The 19,761-nt window shown below is 39.8% G+C and overlaps 1 protein-coding gene across 1 annotated transcript in view; it reads left to right on the top strand.

Annotated features, from left to right (window-relative positions):
• The window catches only part of ranbp10 (RAN binding protein 10), a 42,851-nt gene extending 31,093 nt beyond the window's left edge, over positions 1 to 11,758 (top strand). Inside the window, exons 6-15 of the mRNA XM_086301694.1 lie at positions 493 to 677; positions 1,600 to 1,712; positions 1,896 to 2,004; positions 2,143 to 2,291; positions 2,380 to 2,590; positions 3,855 to 3,994; positions 4,149 to 4,297; positions 5,452 to 5,563; positions 7,408 to 7,549; positions 7,873 to 11,758. Coding sequence (XP_086157820.1) covers positions 493 to 677; positions 1,600 to 1,712; positions 1,896 to 2,004; positions 2,143 to 2,291; positions 2,380 to 2,590; positions 3,855 to 3,994; positions 4,149 to 4,297; positions 5,452 to 5,563; positions 7,408 to 7,538 — 1,299 coding nt within the window. The 3' untranslated portion in view covers positions 7,539 to 7,549; positions 7,873 to 11,758. The remainder of the gene's footprint in view (positions 1 to 492; positions 678 to 1,599; positions 1,713 to 1,895; positions 2,005 to 2,142; positions 2,292 to 2,379; positions 2,591 to 3,854; positions 3,995 to 4,148; positions 4,298 to 5,451; positions 5,564 to 7,407; positions 7,550 to 7,872) is intronic.
• The last annotated feature ends 8,003 nt before the right edge of the window (positions 11,759 to 19,761 follow it).

The following is a 19,761-nucleotide window of genomic DNA, read 5'->3' as shown; positions in this document are numbered from 1 at the left end:
GGAGCTTTTTATTTTTAGTACTACTAAAAATAAAGTACTACTACCCTTTGTTGTCCCATCCCAACTTTTTTATAACATGTTGCTGCCATCAAATTCAAAATTAGTTAGGTTTTTTTTGTTTTTTTTTTAAATAATGAAACGTCTGCCTTTAAACATTTTATATGTTTTCTATTTTCTATTGTGAATAAAATATGGGTGTATGAGATTTGCAAATCATTGAATTTTGTTGCACAGCATCCCAAACCTTTTAAATTTGTGGTGGTACTCTGACCCGATTGTTGGAAATCATCACTGTTAGTATGATCACCAACAACTGTATAAGTGTAGATATGCTATAAAATAGGGGAAAATATGATAAATTCCCCTTCAGGCTTTGTTTTTTGAAGCGTTTGATGCAGCGCTGTAATGTATTCATTTTTTTTTAATAATATGTAAATATTATTGTGGCTTAGTGCCAAATCAGTTCTGTTTACTATTTTACGTTTCTACCAGCCCAACCTGTACCCCACTGTGGGGCTTCAGACCCCCGGTGAGATCGTAGACGCCAACTTTGGCCAGCAGCCATTTGTCTTCGACATTGAGGACTACATGAGCGAATGGCGGGCCAAGATCCACGGCATGATCGCTCGCTTTCCCATAGGCGAGCGGCTGGGGGAGTGGCAGGCCGTCCTACAGAAGTAAGATTCAGCTCCAACACCTTCACACACACACACACACACACACACACACACACACACACACACACACACACACACCATAATACTTTATCTCAAAGCCATAAAAATGACAGCAGCAATGTTGTGCAGGATGGTGGTAGAAAAAATATTGGAAAAATACCAGTAGCATATCTACAGTGGAGGAGGACCAGTGGATAAAAACATATTGTAATATTTCCTTTCAAGAGAGCTCGTCTCTCTGGAGCCATTAGCACTTTTAATGATATCATGTAATATTTCCCCTCAGCTGAGTTCATATTTAACAGGAAGTACCCAGAAAGATGTTTTCTTCTTGAAAACAAAATAAAATGTTTCTTATTCTGACAATGAATAACGAATCAGCCCACTAAGTTTTGTGTGTGCATATCTTATTTCTTTAACCATAGAGCTCCACTGTTATTCTAAAACTGTTAAATACACACCACGGAGCCACACTGATATCACTGAATATTTCTTTGGCATGTCATCCTACGTACATTCTCCTTCTTCTGCAAAAAAAAATCCCACTAGAGAAACAATCTCTAAAACACTTTTTCCCCCTGTTTTATTGATATTTGTTAAAAGCAATGCTGGCCGGCGGTTTCATTATATTTCTAAACCTGTATGAAACAGTGAAAATACTACATGTGTGTATAAATATTTATCTTGACTCTGGACAGATGTTTTCAAGCTGTATGCCACAGTCACAAAGTTCTAAAGACACCTAAACCATTCTGTCCATATTCACATTGCCTTTCTTGGTGTAAACGTCGTACAGATGAAATATTTCTAATTTGATATTTTCAGAGAAAGATAAATGTGATATAAAAATCTTAAAGTTAGTGAGGAGGAATCAGAAGGAAGATTTTTTTTATTTTGTATTATATACCTTGTTTTTTCCTAGTATGGTTTCCAGCTACTTGGTGCACCATGGGTACTGTGCCACTGCAACAGCCTTTGCCAGAGCTACAGAGACCATGATACAAGAGGACCAGACATCTATAAAGAACAGACAGAGTGAGTGCACACAGCAGTGTGTGCTCAAAGGGAATCATTAGATTTTTCTCTATTATATTAGAGGGTGTGGGGTGTTACTTGTCTCTGTTGATGTATTGGCCTCTTTCAAATGTTTGTTTTGAAAGCTTGAATTCTCCAGATGTTGAGTATATTGTAAAAACCATTCTGCTTTTCATCTAATAGGAATACAGAAGCTAGTGCTGGCAGGGCGGGTTGGTGAGGCCATAGAAGCAACTCAGCAGCTTTATCCCGGTCTGTTAGAACGCAACCCCAATCTACTATTCATGTTGAAGTAAGTCTGCTGTATAGGGTGGGTTCAAAGGCAAGCATGAATTTGCCGCCACAGCTATTATGGACGTAAAATCTGCTTGATATTTAAATGGCTTATTGTCCGGTGAATACCAGTAACACTGATTAAACTGGCCTCTAGGTGTCGCCAGTTTGTGGAGATGGTGAACGGTACAGACAGTGAGGTTCGCTGCTTGACGATTCGCTCCCCAAAGTCCCAGGACAGTTACCCCGGCTCACCGTGCCTCAGCCCCCACCACGGAGCCAGCAACACACACCTGCACACCGGAGGTACATCACACAAACAGGACTGGCTTTCCCTCTACCTTTAAGTTTATTTATAGGTCTTTGTTTCCTCTCCTACTTTACTCACTACCAGGTTCAGACAGCCCCACCTGTAGTAACGGGGTGACTCCCCCGAACAAGTCAAAGAGCCACAGCAGCAGCGGCAGCATCAAATACCCCAGCGCATCCTCCTCTGCCTCTTCCTCCTCCTCCTCCTCCCCTTCATCCATCAACTACTCTGAGTCCAATTCCTCCGATTCCACCAAGAGCCAGCCGCACAGTGCCAACAGCACCCAGGAAACCAGGTGAGAAGCCCTGACAGCTTGTTTTACAGCTGATACGTGTAGACCTGGAGTCTGTACTGTGGTGCAAGTTGAGCATGCCTAGGATATCTTTCCCTCATCTCATTTCACTTACCCTAACTTTTGGAATCCAGCTAAGTGGTTATCAACTCGATAATTCAGGGATACCAAATCTAGCTGCAAGTCTACTTACATGCAAGTCAAAGTCAAACACTTTAAGTGCTTTGACTTGAAAAACATGATATTAATTTAAGCACATTTAAATCCAAGAAAGGAAGGAGGCAAGAATGTGCGTTTATAGCCTCATCAGTATCACGGCTCTGTCATTAGGAAACAGGAAGATTGGACTGTAATTACAGCTGTGTATTCCATTAAATTAACTTGTTGCTGGGGCACCCAACAGCTTGCTTGTTAAGGCTGTCATTACACCTTAAAAAACTTAATGTGCTATTTAAATGAACAGTGGCTTGTAAAGCACTATCAGTCTTATTCTTTCAGCTACAACCCTTTAAACGGTCTGAGAGCAAGTACAGAACAAATATAAAAGCATAATTCAAACCATTAGGTAAGCTTACTTGCAAATGTTATATAAGGTCAACAAGTAAAAGGCTTAGCCGCCCTGTTTGATGACTGCAGCGCTTGCAGGAAAATTAAATCGCTTGCAGCCAGGAGGAGGAAAAATGGCTAAGAATCTATATTTCTTATTAATGTTCATCAGAGAAACACAGACATTAGAAAATCTCTAGAAAGTATAGACTATGTGCATAACATTGTCTGGGGGATCATCTTGGAATGGTGATGTTATTTTCTAGAGATTAACTGGTCAGTATGCACTTGTTTAGAGTTGTTGTTCTTGAATGTAACCTAATCTGAAGCGGGTTAGGTGTGCAGCTGGATTAAAAATGGCAATGATAAGAAGTGAACCAACCCAAACCCAAGGTTAAACCAAAACATTGAGGTGATGCAGGTTGTATTATGTTTGCTGACAGTTGTTCGTTCAGTGATGGCAGGGGATGTTTCCCTTCATTATTTAATTTTAGGCATAAATATAAGAGATAGATAACATAAGCTAATAAAGGTGTTAATGGGTGCAGAATATTTGTTCAGATGCTCCAAATGCGGTGTTTGGCACGGGGGGGGGGGTGTTAGTAAAGATTGCATGTTTTCTAAATAGTTCATTATTGTGATACTACCCAGGCCTAAAATGTTCCTTAATATTGTCTTTTACACTGTGTGTGTGTGTGTGTGTGTGTGTGTGTGTGAGCAGTGACAGTGAGATGGAGATCGAAGCAGAGCACTACACCAACGGCGTTGTTGAGGGCTCCTCGGCGCGGATCATGAACGGAACATACAAACATGAAGAAATCCTTCAGCCAGACGACAACAGCATTGGCAATGGAGTCACAGGTACACGAAGAATACACACGTGCACTCAGTCACACTCCTGAAAATGTCTTGGTCTTTATACTGCTTCTAGCCTTTATATTTCCTCTTGCTTTAGACTTGATCCACCTTTCTTTAGGATGTTTTTACAGTGCGTTTGTGTGTGTTTCTCCACCAGATGAGGTTTGTAGTCACAGCAGACAGCTTTGTGGTGGGAACCAAGCAGCCACAGAGAGGATGATCCAGTTTGGACGGGAGCTGCAGGCGCTCAACGAACAGCTGTGTCAGGAGTACGGCAAGAATACCACACACAAGAAAATGTTACAGGTACACACACATTCCACTGCACATGGGCTCGAGCTCAACAAACAGCTACAATGCCAAAAAACAGATGTGATGCAAGGAGTGGGCTGAGGAGATTTGTTTCTGCTGGCACCAGTTAAAGTCCTGGTTATAGTATTCTGTGCACGCTGCAGAAATTGGACGGACTTATGATTTATAATGTGCTGTTGTAAAACAGATAAAGTCAAAGTTATTTCTGACAAGCAGTAGTTTCCAATGTACAGGAAGATCCTAAATCAGTCTTTATTTGCAGGGCACTTCATCTTTACAGTTTAAAGTGTTTTACAGGTGACTGACAAGAATTTAAGGAAACACAAATAAAAATGGTGAAAAAGTAAATAAAAAACATTTAATTAAAAAGACCAGAGTAAACCATTTATCTCTGGATTTTTTTGGATATGTGAAACTTCTTCAGGTTTTTTTTTTTTTTTGAGTTTTAAAACAAACATTTTTCCAGTATCATTTGATCATTTTGTATTGATATTATCATACATACCCCTCTTTTTAAAACTTCAAAAGAGGGTTATGCATGTATTGAAATGATGTGCTGGGACACTGTTTTGGCATTCTCATTTTTGTCCACCAGGGGGCAGAAATGTAGGCCTATATACCATTAAATACCCACTTGCATACTCAGCAGGCAACATTATCATGTCATCACCCTCATTAAAGTAAGAATACTTAGAATAGCATTATTAGTTGTTTGTATTATTTATATTATGATCACTCATTAGGTTATCCATGTTTTAGTGTTTGTGGACCGGTGAATATTGGAAACAAAAAATGAAAAGAGCCTGGTTAGGATAGATTAAGGCGCCTGTTCTCTTTTTGTCTAACTCTAAGTGTTATAGTAGTTTTCTGTTGGTATAATAGGATAAAGACATGACAGGAAAGACTATGAAATGAGTAAACGCAGGACAGTAGCTCTTATGACTTGTCTTCATAATTTATATTGGCCAAACAGTTGTGTCTCGTTAGCTGGTGCCCAGAATGTTAATGAATACTTTGTAGCTTTAGGGCTATTAAGGAAATCCAAAGCTGGAGAGTGTTCTGCACTGCAGGGATTCAGCTGTGTTGTATTCACAAAGGATCTGTGTGTGTGTTTGTGTGTGTGCGTCTCTCGCTGTGTCTCTGTGTAGGATGCATTCAGCCTGCTAGCGTACTCAGATCCCTGGAACTGCCCCGTGGGCCAGCAGTTAGACCCTACGCAGAGAGAGTCACTCTGCTCTGCCCTCAACAGCGCCATACTGGGTAAAGAGCAAAGCACAAACATATTCTGTGGGTTCCGCTCATACATACAAAACTGTGCAAAGAAAAGACAAATATGACTTTCTGTCTTCTTCACCTTAACGATGATAATATCAGAGCTCTGAAGGGGCCAGTGCTGGTATTTAGACCCCTAAGTAAATTGCCCCGACAACATAGTAAACTATTCATTCTCTCTTGAAAATGTACGAATATGCCTCCAAGTTCTAACATTTGACAAGCTTTAAACTGTACACTTTTAAGCTTTCCTACTTTGGAGAAATACAAGAATGTTTTTATATTTAATACATTTTATAAAGTAGGTTTTCTTTTATTCAACAAATAATATGTTTAGCTCCTGCAGAATTACTTTTAATGTTTGATTTACATGATGGAGAAGACTTTTACACAGTACCGTATGTGCTCAAACTTTTTAAGAGAATGCCTTCATTCTGGTTTTGCCTTTGATTAAAAGCCAAAAATGTTTACCTCTAAATCAAGGAAAGCAGCAACAGATGGTATTATAAAGTCTCGTGGCCATCTAATTAATTTGATGTTACAAAGATTGCTTTTTGTCTTTTTCTTTTTTCTTTTTTACAAGAATTAAATCAACACACACAGTGATTTTTGCTAGATGACATTGTTTTGTTGCAGCAGTTCCATATGCAACTCCAACAAGATCAACAGAATAAGGATTTTCAGTTGAATATAAGAATAGAAATCCAAAAAAAATGTCCTTTGTCTTTATAGAATATTGTTATCAAACACCATTCAAAGCCAAGAACAGAGGTTTATGGCTAGAAACCTTTCAATAGACAGATTGCAGTATGGCAAGATTTTCAGGGTTTGCTTGACATCTTGAATACACATAAAGTGGAAGCGAGCACTGTTTTTATTAAAGATAAATGAAAAGGGTTAAAGAAAGTTGTTTTTAAAAATTATAAAAGATATTATGCTAAAACATTAGCATGTTAGCTAAATGAGCTAAATGTAAACAAACCAGATTGTGTGGTGGTTCCTATCTTTAACAGAGCTCAGCATTTATACAAGCATTCAGTGAATCAAAAGGACATGTGGTTAAGAAAGTCAGCACTTAATTCCCTTAATGTTCACGTATTAGAACAGTGTGTATCGCTTGTACCAAGGTTATTATGCTCAAAGCTAGGTGTAAAAAAACATTTTAATTAACTAAATTAAAAAATAGAAATTAGACTTTTGAAAAAATAAATAAATAAATAAATAAATAAAACTAACTGAAATGATATTTTGAACCTGGAAAACGAACTAAAATGAAATGAAAATATAGAAGAAATACCCTGAAACACCTTCAGAAAGTTCTGTTTTTATTGTAATACCTGTACAGATTTTCCTTTAAAACTAAAACTAACACTGAAACTAATAGAAACTAAACTAAACAAACAATAAAAACTAACCCACAACAAGAAAATTCACTCTGGAAACAAACTGAAATAAAACCAAAAATAAAAACCAACTTGAAAGGGGTAAACTATAATAACTTTGTTATGTTCACATATTCTGCTTTTTATTTCCTTGCTTTTAGCCATAGGTAGCAAATTTACTAAAAAACAAATAAAAAATCAATCAATCCTGACATTATTAATATTTTCACTGGATTTTCCCCCAAGGCATACAAAGGTTCATATTAATATGAATATTGAGCTGTCATTTTCTGCCACCAGTAAGAAATGTTGCCTTTCACAAACAGCTGTAATATCTGTTAAAAATGAGATGAGATGATCAGTGCAAACCTAAACTATCTCAAGCCAAGCAGAAAGGAGCAAGAATATTTGATTACTTTCTTTGTGATTCTTTGTGTTTTTCTTCATCAGAGTCTCAAAATCTGCCTAAACAGCCTCCGCTGATGCTAGCGCTCGGTCAGGCCACGGAGTGTGTTCAGCTCATGGCCCGAGTCCGGTCTGGTTCCTGCTCCTTCGCCAGAGTAGACAACTTTTTGCACTAGCCCAGGTCCAGGTGTGTAAATTCATATTTAGGAGTAATCATCCTTATGTGAGGTGGACATTGTAAATAAGCTTAGCCTATAAATCCTGTAATTATCTGAGGTCTGAAACGGGGCACTGAATGTGACTCATAGTAAGGTTTGCATGGTGACTGGCATGTTTGTCTTAAAGGTATGGATGGAGGACAACCTTCATCTCCATCTGTTATTGTCTTTAATTACAGCTAATGTGCACACATGCCTCAAATGGGGGGGGAAAAAAAGGATAAAATGCTCTCCCGCTGTATTTCTATCAATCATGCTACATTCATTTCATTACCCCACATCTCTCCCACAGGTTATTGTTAAGTAGCACTGAGAGAAGACATGTCCAGCAGGTAGTTGTCATGGCAACGGAGGAAGGAGCGTTGGTGCATTTGGCTGTCCATCAGACCGAGCCAGCAGCACAGGCAAGAGAGGCAGAGGAGAGAGAGAGAAAAGAAAGGTTCCTTTTTATTTAGTATTATAAAATAAATAAATGTGTGACACTATTTAAAGATAATTATTATTCTGTTCATCTAGCCTTTTTTTTCTTTTGTTTTTTAGTTCTTTTGTGTCAGTTTGTTGTGCTCATCCTGGAACAAAGAAATTGTAAACCTCCTTCTGATTCTTCCCTTCTGTTTTAACGGGTGGATTTCTTCTCCCTGCTGTCAGTATTGATGTTCTTGTTTACCATATCACAGACCACAATACCCAAAAGCTGGTTTCCACAGTCATCGTGACGCCTATAGGCCTTTTTTTTTTCTCAATTAGACACGGCGGATCTTGAAATACAAAAGGGTTCAAACTCGTCATGAAAATTATTCCAGAAAGTCAAAGAAAATCAAAATTCACTGGACAAAGCTTCCAAGTCATACTCTAATATGTCTGTGCGAGCTAGCAATTTTTTACCCAAAGAATAGGAGACTTCCTTAAAACTTTACCCATGTAAAAGAAAAAAAACATAATTGAAGGTCCTCTGTAGCTGCGAACGCTGCCGGGAGAGAGGGTGATGACAAGAGACTACAGTGGAATATTGGAGGTGTTGGAGCCTTGATTTTACCGTAACAACCACAACGTCGACCAATCAGCGATGTGGTTGCAGGTGGCAGAGCTCGGCAAGAGCTGCACCGAAAACATCCGCCTTCAGGACCAAGTCTTACACTATTTTAATGGCCACCTTGATGCCAGTATTGAGGAAGTCAGTATCAAACTCAGCTTAACAAGTGCTGTCTGTGTGTGTGTGTGTGTGTGTGTGTGTGTGTGTGTGTGTGTGTGTATATTCAGGGCACTCCCCCTGAGATTTAATTACTGCTGCCCTTTTTTCCTTCGCCATCCTCCACAGCCTGACCTGCTGTGTGCATGTGCTGTTGCAAACACTGTTTCAGAAAAAAAGGAAAACCATCTTCCGAACACACGTGTAGTTTTTTAGGGAGCACTGTGTGATCTTTCGTTTTGATTTTAAAGATTGTGAAAACCAGTTCTGGTTGTTGGGAAAGTTTCTCTCTTTTTGCCTTACACAGAGCCCTTTAGGTTTGTAAAACAAATTAGTCCCAGAGTTCTTTTCAATATGTACAATAACATGATGGTAAAACAGTCATTTTACCCTTCAGGCTAGCTGCTGGCCACAATGAGATTTACATGCAAGTAAAGACAGTGCTCAGGTCCGCTACTTCCTGTTTTGGTGTCAGGTTATACCTGCCAACAGTCCTGTTTTTACAATATTTCCCTCATACTTAAAGCTGCATAATAAGTTTGCTTTTTTTGTCCGAGTATTCTTAGCTGTCTCTCAATTACTATCTACATGCAGTCCACATACTACACATATTATCAGCCAAAACAGATTCAAGGCGTGTCTTTGCAACAGCTCCCTGCAGAGGCAGGATTCCTGTGTTAGCTGTTGCTCCTTTAATGCTTTACCCGTCAACAAAGACGAGAGCACCACTTTAAAACACGCTTAAAGAATAACAACCAGGATGTGTGTGACAGGTAAATGCAGTCAATATTAGTGCAGTAGTACAAACACTGCAGATTGAAATAGAACATTAGGGTAAGAAGTTTCGTAGGGCAGCAAGCCATGATCCGAGGTAGACGGTGGTAGATGTCATACAGTGCATGACATCAACAAATCTCTGGGTGTTCGAGACCAAAATGCTGGCAGGTATGAGTCAGATCAGTACGAACAGAAGTACAAAATACCGCTTCCAGACACTTCTCACTTGGCTTGATATTCAAATTAATTAAGAAGATATTACGACTTTAAATTACTCAGTTTTACACGGTCAGTTCACAGTTTTCATGTCAGCTTCGGCACCCTTAGACCTTTTTCCACAGCAGAGACTCTGGGTTATTATGAGATAAACACAGATATAATTTGTAAGAAAACAAATGAAACCACTCAGACAAGGCTCCATTTTTATGTGTAATAGAACTGAGCCATCATTAAAACTTGGTCCAAAAGTAACTTTTCTCATGACAACTTAAAATATCTGCTTGGACGAAAAAGGCCTATTAGGCTTCACTAATATCATCAAGTAAGTTTTGGTTAGTGCTTTAGCTAGTTTTTTACTAACTAGCTGTACCTCACCACCTACATGTTAGAGAAGCCATCTTTATTTTGTCTGCTAAGGACTTTGTTTGAAACTACGCAGCTAAAACACAAACTAATTCACTAACTGGTGGCTGACGAGGTTGATTCTTTTGAATCAGCCAATCATTTTGCTGCTCCTCAACACACTGTACAGTAACTAGCCTTTGTTTTAGCAAGACCACATGCTACCTGGCTACATTGCTAGCGGGCTCAGCTGCTTTTAAGCTCACATAGCCGAATAGTACAAAACGTTATTTCTAAAATATTTCTTAAATGTTTGCAAAAACAAAAAAGACCAAAAAGCCACTGTGTTCCTTTCTGTAACACACATGAGCTAACGTGTTAGCAGGCCTGGTTGAAGTTCAGTCGTTTATGCTTTAATGGCTCTTTTTTGGCTTCATTTTTATTTTACAGGAGCCACACTTGAGTTAGAATATATTTGGAGGTAACACTGATATTTTTTCCGTTCTTTAGTATTTGGAAAAGCTAAAATGGAAATCTTGAAGGGATTTCACAGGAACTATTAAACATGTGGATTCAAAGCTTTTTGTTTTCATCAACTCAACTTTCTCAGGTTGATACTGTTTCTACACAACAAAAATGGCAGCCAGTCACAATAGAATAAAACATTAATTGAGTAACTAACCCGTTAATTACTTTCACAATGTTAGCTCTGTAAAGTTGGCTCACGCTGCAGCATTATTCACTTCATTTTTCCCGTGTGTCGGAAGCATTAAGTTTAACTACCACCCCAGTCACATGTGTTTCATTATTTGGTTTTAATGATAAACATGTTTTCCTCTGTAAACATATGAAATGATTTCTTTTCTACAAAGTGGACGGATAATGTGTGACTGACGAAACGTTGTCTCTGTCTGCTTTGTCGTGACCTGGCGAGCGGCGTGCTGATCCACCCTGAAGTGTGTATTTCTATTCATAAGAGATTTTCCGTCTAGGTTATGTGGTCATATCTTTTTAGCTGGTGTTTTGTTTTTGTTTTTCTAAACACCTTCTGCTAATGTAGGATTTATTCTAATAACTACACATACAGACACACCCACAGCATCTGCCTCTGCAGCTGTACAGGACTTCTGTTACACACTATTGAAAGAGAAACCTCTGTTACACACCTGTAGGGGGGGAAAAAAAAATCTTGCTGCTGTCCTGTTGTTTTTGGACTTGGGCTGCATCTCAGCGGTGTTACCACACAGCTTTCCCCCATTATCCCCATTATCCAGCCACTGACATGCTCAGTGACCGTTAGAAGGAAAGGAGATGCGAGCAGTTGTAGAAACGAGCCCGAGGCCTCCGAGGCTTCCCGAGAGGCCGGAGAAACTGATTTAGGCGCCGCAGCTGTGCACAGTTGACTTCTATCATGATTTTGGTTTCAGATTTTCACTTTTGAGTTTTAGGAAAAAAATAAAAATGTTTTAAAAATGTGAAATGAGTTACCCTCTACTTAGCATGACTTGTAAAACCTTTAAAACAATATAAAAAAAAAGGAAAAATGATAATTACAAAAAAAAACTATGTACTGGAACTATGTTAAAAAAAAGAAATGTTTTCTGTTTAATTTTGACAGAATTATTTTTATTAAAATACATCCATAAGCATATGATCGGTGTCCCGTTTTTATTTGGTGTAATTTCTTTTTTTCTCAGGATTTGAGTTCGTTTGTGAGTGAGAGGCAATGACAGCTGTAAACACTTGTACAAAACATTAATGTTAGTAGAGTATAATCTAAAAATTTAGACACATCTGCTTATTTCACTATTGTTATCTTATAAATAATAAACTCACCAAATACTTCATTAGTTAAACCTATTCAACTGCACTTTATAGCACTTTAATCAACCAACCCAATGGCTTCTTTGTGTCTTCCTACAGCAAAGGTAGGAGAGGGGCTGGTTGTATTAAGAGATTTGATTGGGCAATCCAGTGTCAGCATGAAAATGAACCAATGGACTGCTGTCAGGGGCTCTTCAGACTGGCTCATTGGCCCAAAAGTGCATCGGCCTACGGGGGAAAATCCCCGGTACGCCAGATTATCAGTCCAGGCCTGACCTCAGTGCATTTAGGCATGTAGGCATAGTCATGCCTTGTTAATGGCTGTAAACAATGTATGCTAAAAAGCATCTATGGACTCACAACATGTGGACTGCTAAGCAGATGAGCTACAGAAGCAGAAGAATTTTCATGGTCTCACCCAAACTGAAGCCAGAAGATTGGTAAAAATGTTGTGATGAGTCTCAGGTTTAACATTGAGATGGTGGGGTCATAAACACAAAAGTGTGTACCCATCTGTTTTCAGCCTGATGGTGTAATGCTATGGGGGATATTTTCTTGCCATATTTTGAGCTCCTTAATACTAACTGAGCATTTCTAAATGCCAGCCTACCTGCCACTGTGACTGCAGGGTCTTCATTTTGTTTTTCAGTCTGGCCTCTTTGACTTGTGATTAGAGCAACTACCTCTTCTAAGCAGTGTCGGCTTCAGCTACTTCAGGCTCTGAAGCAATGACCATTGCACAGCTCAAAGAGTAAGAGTCTTGTTTATCTCCCGGTGTAGATAATTTGACTTCATCTATTTCATTGCACTGATAAGGTCAGCTTATTATCTTCCTGATTATGTGAATATATGCTGTGATCTTTACATAGAGCTACATCGCCCTCTCCTGGTTCTGCTCACAGTTGGACACCATAAAGCGCGCACCATGCTTGACTTTCAGTCTCAGTGTTTTACACTAAAACTCACTAAATGCATTTCTTTGGTTTTAGGTTTCCATATTTAATGAAGAGCACTGCAGAGGATGGATTCATTCAAATGGGGTGCAAGTCAGACTACAACACCTCTCATGAAACTCTTCAAACTATGTTACCATGAATTTGTTTAGACTCATCTGGAGTTTGTTTTTTTGATCAAGTCATTTATAGCCTTTCACATTCTTTGGCTCTCATTATAATGACTTGGATTCGTATAACGCCTTTCAGGAAACCAAAGGTGAAGGAGGTTGGACAGGTACTGAGGTGCCCGGGCATTGAGGGATTTATAAGTCAGATGATGATGTTAATGATGTGTGACTTGACCAGGAGCCAATGGAGATTTATGAGGGTGGGGGTGATATGTTGCCAGAGAGTGTGTTAGAAGCCTGGCAGCTGAGTTGTGGACATACTGGAGCCTGTCCAGGGCTTTGCTGGGGATCCCAAACAGGACCCCACTGCAGTAATCCAGCTGTGTGGTAACAAAGGCATGGATGAGGGGCTCTGCTATGGAGTCAGTGAGCAATGACCGAAATTAAGAGATGTTCATTAAGTGCAAAAAAAAACCACTGCTTTAGTGACAGATTTGAGCCTGGGATTAAAGTGTGGAGTCTAGATCGAAACCCAAGTTGCGAAATTCTGGGGATGGTGAGATGGTGCAACAGTCTTTCAAAGTAGGGCCCTGAGGGCCACAGCCAAGAGCTCTGTTTTATTACTGTTGATCTTGAGTAGGTTAGATGACCTATATGTTTTAACTTAATGCAGAAAGTTGACAAGTGATTGGGGAGGAAACTAGGTGGAGGGTTTTGTACTGATATAAAGTTGTGTGTTGTCAGCATAAGAATCATCAATGGATCAGAAGGGTTCCAAGAACAGGGCCTTGAGGCACATTGTGGCTAACTCTCAGTGCTGTGGTGTGTTCTGAAACCAGACTGAAATGGTTCATATGTCCACCTTATGGTTGGACATATGTTGATTGAGTTGGGTGGCTGCTTTCCAAGATTTTGCTAAAGAACAAAGGTTGGAGATCAGTCAGTAATTTTTAAGGTCATCAGGGTCCAGACCTGGCTTCTTGAGGATGGGAGTGACTGAGGCACTTTTAATGTTGGAAGGCACCAATCCTGCTTCCAGGAAAGAGTTGATGTCAACTATAAGGGAGCATAGAGCAGGTAGACTCAGTGGTGTCTGCACTGGGTCCAAAGTACAGGTGGAGGGAATATCATAATACTGCCAAAACGTCTTCTCTGTGTACCATAATATATATAAATGTATGATTAAAGATTAAGTGGTTCCAAATAAGCAGTAAATATTCAAGATATTCCACCATGTCACTGTATTTAAGGAGAATATCTCTGATTGCATGGAGAAATCTTTTTTGCTTTGAAATAGCCCCTGTGTTTGGAGAAAAACTTCAGCCTGGACATTATTCAAAGTTATGGCTCAGTAATATCTACTGTACCTCATTTTCCTTTATGTGTAAAAATATGTGAGTTAGACGATGGATTTCATAAACTTCTGGTCATTCCCTATAAAGTGCCGAAGCTCTAGGATAAGATGGTCCAGTGGTTCAAAGAAACTCTTAGAAGGCAATACTGAGTTCCTCTGCCTTCAGCTACCATATGGTTCATGATTGAAGGGATTTCACAGGATCTCATGATTTCTATTTTAAACTTGGAAAACATCATTTTAAGCTAGTAAACATTAAAGACCTTGAATATATGTTCCCTCTGGATGACTACTTGGTTTCCTATCATACAAACCAGCATTTATGGCAAATATGTGGTGGTACAAGCAGTCTGCAGATATTTTTTTTTATAATTGGGTCACATTGTTTTACAGTCTTTGAACAGCAGAGGGCAGGAGAAGGCTGGGAATGCTTTATGCATAATCAGATCAGCACATATTTTACTCAGTTCATGCAGTAGCCCTTTTAAATGAAAACAAAGACAGTTGCAGGTAAGGTGTTTGATTTTATGTTCTCCTGTGGAAGATATTTTTCATAATCACAAGAGGCATACGTTTTAACCCAGACTACCTACAGTATGCGTCATAGCTGGCTTAAAGCACCAAAAACAAAGAAAGAAACAACAACATATAAAAAGGTAAGTGTAGTGCTCATTAATGCTCATCAATATGGTCAAAATAATCATTATATGGAGTAAAAATGTCACTTAGATTCCTGAGGGGTGAAACACACCTGATGTGTTGTTCCAGCGTGACTAAATGTTTTTTTGTAACGAGCCAGTCTGTGTACTCTGAAGCTGGAGAGCCAGTGAAACAGGGTTGGGTCTCAAAATATTCAACTAAGCTTTAAAACCAACCAAACTTTTAACTTTTTTCTATCAGTATTTCATCTCTTCTCACCACATGTTGATTTAGATGATTGTGCATTGAGGCTTTTAAATCTACAAGAATTGAATACAAATAAAAAAAATTTCAGTAGCTGTTAGGTCAAGGCTGATTAAGGAGTGGGTGCATTTGGTTCTCTCTTGTAAAGAGTAGTGTCCTTGCAGCAGAACAGAATAGAAATATGTAAAGAAGTGTAAATTTTGCTTTGGTACACTTCACCTTTCTAACCCCACTGATCTGTTTCGCTGCAGGTTTTATGTGCAAAAAAAATTGTTTGAAATCTGTATAAAGTGATGCACGAAACAACACGTAATGAATAGTAGAAACAAAGTGAAATGAGTACTGAGTGCCGTGAATGGGATTTTGCCAGCCTTGAAGCTGCCTAAGGGGAAATAAAGAGGTCTAAAAAGTGGATGCTGAGGGGTTAAAAAAGAAGCAGTAAACAATAAATGCCTCATCAGAGCACTCCCACGTGTGCGGCTCTCAGAAGCCCCTAGAAGTACGACTCCTGCTTGAGTGACACAGAAATGCATGTTGGTCATCGGGAGGTCAGAGGTTCAAACACATGCTTGAAAATTTCACTCACGGCGCTGTTAAATACCCTTTCTTGTGCAGATCGAGAGCTGAGCCTGTAATTACGAGCGAGGTGAGAGTGGTTCGGCTGTTTCTGGCTGCGCTGCCGCCCGTGAATTTCCAACATCATATATTAGACCCTGGAGGCCTGCAGGCATCCTCGCAACACCGCAAGACCTCTGGCCTTCAGAATTGAAGACACGTTAGTCACCATGGCAACGTGCTATGGCGTTCTCAAAGGGGGTGTAAATATCACAACACCCACTCCTATTGCCTAGTCACTGTAATGCATATTCATAGTCACATGAAGTGATTAAGGATGTGTTTTATTAGTCCAGCCATCCATCCATCCATCCTTTTTGGCTTGACTAAATAGTAATTACTCTGAGGCCAGTCGAAGGATGCAGCCCCCGCCTGCTCTCAGCTAGATTGTAATGGGTTCATAAGCACTGCTGATTGAATTGATTGCCACAGTTGGAGTCTGGCTGAGATGTACAATGGGGTGGAATATGCAGAGCGCGGAACATTAATCAGCTCACACCAAAGGGCTCCAGGCTCTCATTTTATTTCAGGTACAGGTGAAAATGTACACATGGCAGTACAAATCATGTACAAGAAGTGTCGGCACAGAAACATGACTTTTTCTCTGCTCTGCGAGTGCGCAGGAAACACTTTAATGCTGGGAGCAAAGTTTTTACCTCAACATTTTATTTAATCTGCAGTTTTCCCAACGAGGACAACAAAGAGGCGAGTTCAGGAACTGTAAATGTTTACAGTACTTACCTTACAAGAAAACAGGTGGAGATTTGAGGCAGATGACACCTGGAGAGCAAAAAGTATTTTGCTTGAAGTTTTCAAGTAAATATAACTGAAAGTTTTAGGTGTTTGCAAACATCCCCAAATTCAGTCAGTGACCACAATGGTGAGGCCAAAGTGAACAATCAATAAGAGACACGTGGGAGACTACTAAAATACCACAGGACTGCATCACAAGGCCATAATAAAATCTGAACAGCAAAGACTCAAATTTTTACTTGCTCCAAAATAAAATGTTTCACTAGAAATGAACTAAGGGTCTAAAACACGTCTGAACCAGTTTAAAAATAAATAAATAAATCTCAGCTGCAACTGCAGCAAATTAAATCCAAAAGCAGCAATTCTACACCAAATTAACCGTGGCAGTGGTAGACATCTATTGTTGAATGCACTCTGCAAAATTCTTCAAATGGCAGCAGAACTTTTAGCAAATATTTGACAAACAGTTCAGTTCAGAGGAGAATACAGGAAAAAAAATGTACACACATCCTCAGACACATGATTTTTCATTACATTAAATGATTACAGTCTTTTCCAGACCGGAACCACAGTGCTTTTAATCTCAAACACAGAGAAAGGTATAATGCAAAAGTGGGACATGCAGGAGCTTCATATGCCCATCATCCACCCCAACCATCTCCCACTGATCCCAGTGCTGGTGTGCATAATCCAGGTGTGTATTGTATATACTGACAAGGCATTCTCAACATTACCAACAGCAAACCTGAAGTGTAGCTTTCCATATGAATCAGCAACGTGGATTCACATTTCAAAGAGAAAAACATCCAGGGGCTGACTGGAAATTAGAAGGAAAGATGTCCAGGTGTGGAATACCGAGGTAGACTGTGACTCTGTTGTCAAAAACATGAATTTACAACAACAAAATCACTAGTCTTCCACAGCATACTACACTGTCGTGATGTTTAATCTGTGTAAAAAGAGGAGTTATTACGAACACATTTACAGTGAAGAGGAATGATCATATTCTATCTAAAGAGCAGAAGTTACCGCTCACAGTTCAGCAAATGACATGAATATGTCACACAAGCTAATCACACACTTGTGTGACTGACTTAGATGTGTTTGCACTTTATTTCACTGCATTCATTACATAAATCAACATTCTTTTATTCCTTCTTCACACATGGTGTAAACATCCAGGAACATCAAGGCACTTGGGATCTGTTCATGTTGATGCAAACAGGAAAAGAAAAGAAAAAACGTACTCTGGGAGAGATGAAGCAGCCTTGATGAATTAATTTAGGGGAGCATCCCCGCTGGCCTGTGAGCTGCTAGGATAATAATGCACCGATAACTACTGTACAGCACACATGCAATTCACACAGAAACACAAGTCTCACCGTGGATGTTTCTCCGTGGATCCCTCTTTGCTGAGCGGCTGTTTTAATAACAGAAGAGGAAAAGGACACTAGTTTAATCTCCTGGTATTGGATCTGTAAAGCTCTGCCAATAAAGCTGGATCTCTGCGGGATGAGGATGAGGGAAGCAAGAGGAGGGAAAAAAGGTAAGGTCAAGGAAGGAGGGAAGGAAAGGAAAGTTAACTTAGGCAAGGAAAGCAAGGTAAAAGTAAAAAAGAAACAGGATATGAAAGCAAAGAAAAGAGGAAATTAAAGGAAAGGGGAAACGGGGTGGTAAGAAGGAGGGAGAAAAAAAAGAAATAGGAGAGGAATGACAAAGGAGGAATAAAGGGATGGGATAATCATAAGAGAAGGAAAAAGAAAGGGAAGTAGGTAAGAAATTGGGACAGTTGTTGAAAAGAAAGGACATGGAAGGAAAGGAAGAAGGAAAGGAAACTGAAGACGTGAACATCACTGGAAAAGACAAAAGGAGATAAACGGAAAAAAGGGGAAATTAAAGGAAAAGGAAAGAATGACAAAGCATAAGAAAGGAGGTAAAAGATGCAAAAATGACAAAATGGAACAAAAATAAGAAGCAAGAAGCAGAAAAAAATTGGATAAAATGATTAAGGAAAGTAAAAGATTTGGGAGAGAAGACGAGGAGAGGGGGGAAGGGGAGAAAGTAAAAGAAACGAGAAAATGAGAGCATAGGAAATTAAGGAAAAAGGAGAATGAGAGGAGCTGTGGAGGGGAGGAAAGGAAATGAAAAAGAAGAAGGGATAAGTGGAGAGGAAGGAGGAAAAAAAAAGCAAAGTGCAGATGAGTGTGAATAAAGCAGCGAGATAACTGTTTACAGCGGTTGTCTGCAATTCGAACCAAACAGCGCAACGCGGTTTGTGGGTGCAGGTTGTGTTGTGAATGACAAATATCCTGTAAATGAATGATAATGGCTTGTTTAGATGTAGCCCGCCTACAGCGGCTCTGCTCCATCCTATTTCCTGTTAATATCGCTGGCTTCGGCCGTGCTGACCTCTCTGCCGTTCTTTCTATTTCTATTAATCTTTAATGGCGGGTAAACGGTCCCGCGCCACACGCTGACCGCCGTGGCTTTCCCTCCTCATTACCGTCCCAGAGGAGAAACAGGATCCAAGCAGAATCCGTGGCTTCTCTGAACTGCACTGGGGATGTGGAGCTTCTGTGATGTCTATATTGTTTCGCCACCATTTGTTTTGTGCGTTCCAACCCTCGACGAATTGCACTTCTTTAATTACAACCTCAAGTGGTCAAGACCACTTTTCTAATGACGGCCATCTTGCCCAGACTGATGGTTTTAATGCAATGGACATGCTGAGGAGCAGGAGACAGCAGCGAAGCAATAAAGAGCAATTTTGAGTGGTTCCCCCTTTTTTTTCCTGATATATTTATATATCTTTTTACATTGTGTGTCAGGTCAGTTCACCTAGAGAACACACACACACACACACACACTGTTGCCCTGGTTGCTGAGCTTAACAAAGGTCTGTGACACAGTGACATTTGGAAGTAGATGAAATGACCGGCAGGGTCGGGGAGTGCTGTGTGCTGTGCTCCATGTTTTACTGCTCAGGCATAAGAGCTCTTAAGACCTGAAAAGAACACACACACACACACACACACACACACACACACACACACACACACCTCTTTAGGACCTCAATACCTGCTTCAATACCTTTCTATTCACATCCCTGCTCTCTGGGTGCTCTGCTCCGCGGAGCCTTTCA

The sequence above is a fragment of the Aulonocara sp. 'chitande type north' Nkhata Bay genome, linkage group LG7 (genome assembly GCF_057382095.1).
Source record: "Aulonocara sp. 'chitande type north' Nkhata Bay isolate Kocher_YH1m ecotype deep benthic linkage group LG7, A_spYH_male_GT1.1, whole genome shotgun sequence".
In the NCBI taxonomy this organism is placed as follows: Eukaryota; Metazoa; Chordata; class Actinopteri; order Cichliformes; family Cichlidae; genus Aulonocara; species Aulonocara sp. 'chitande type north' Nkhata Bay.
The sequence above is the reverse complement of the archived record's forward strand: the minus strand, read 5'-3'. Positions and strand labels throughout refer to the sequence as shown.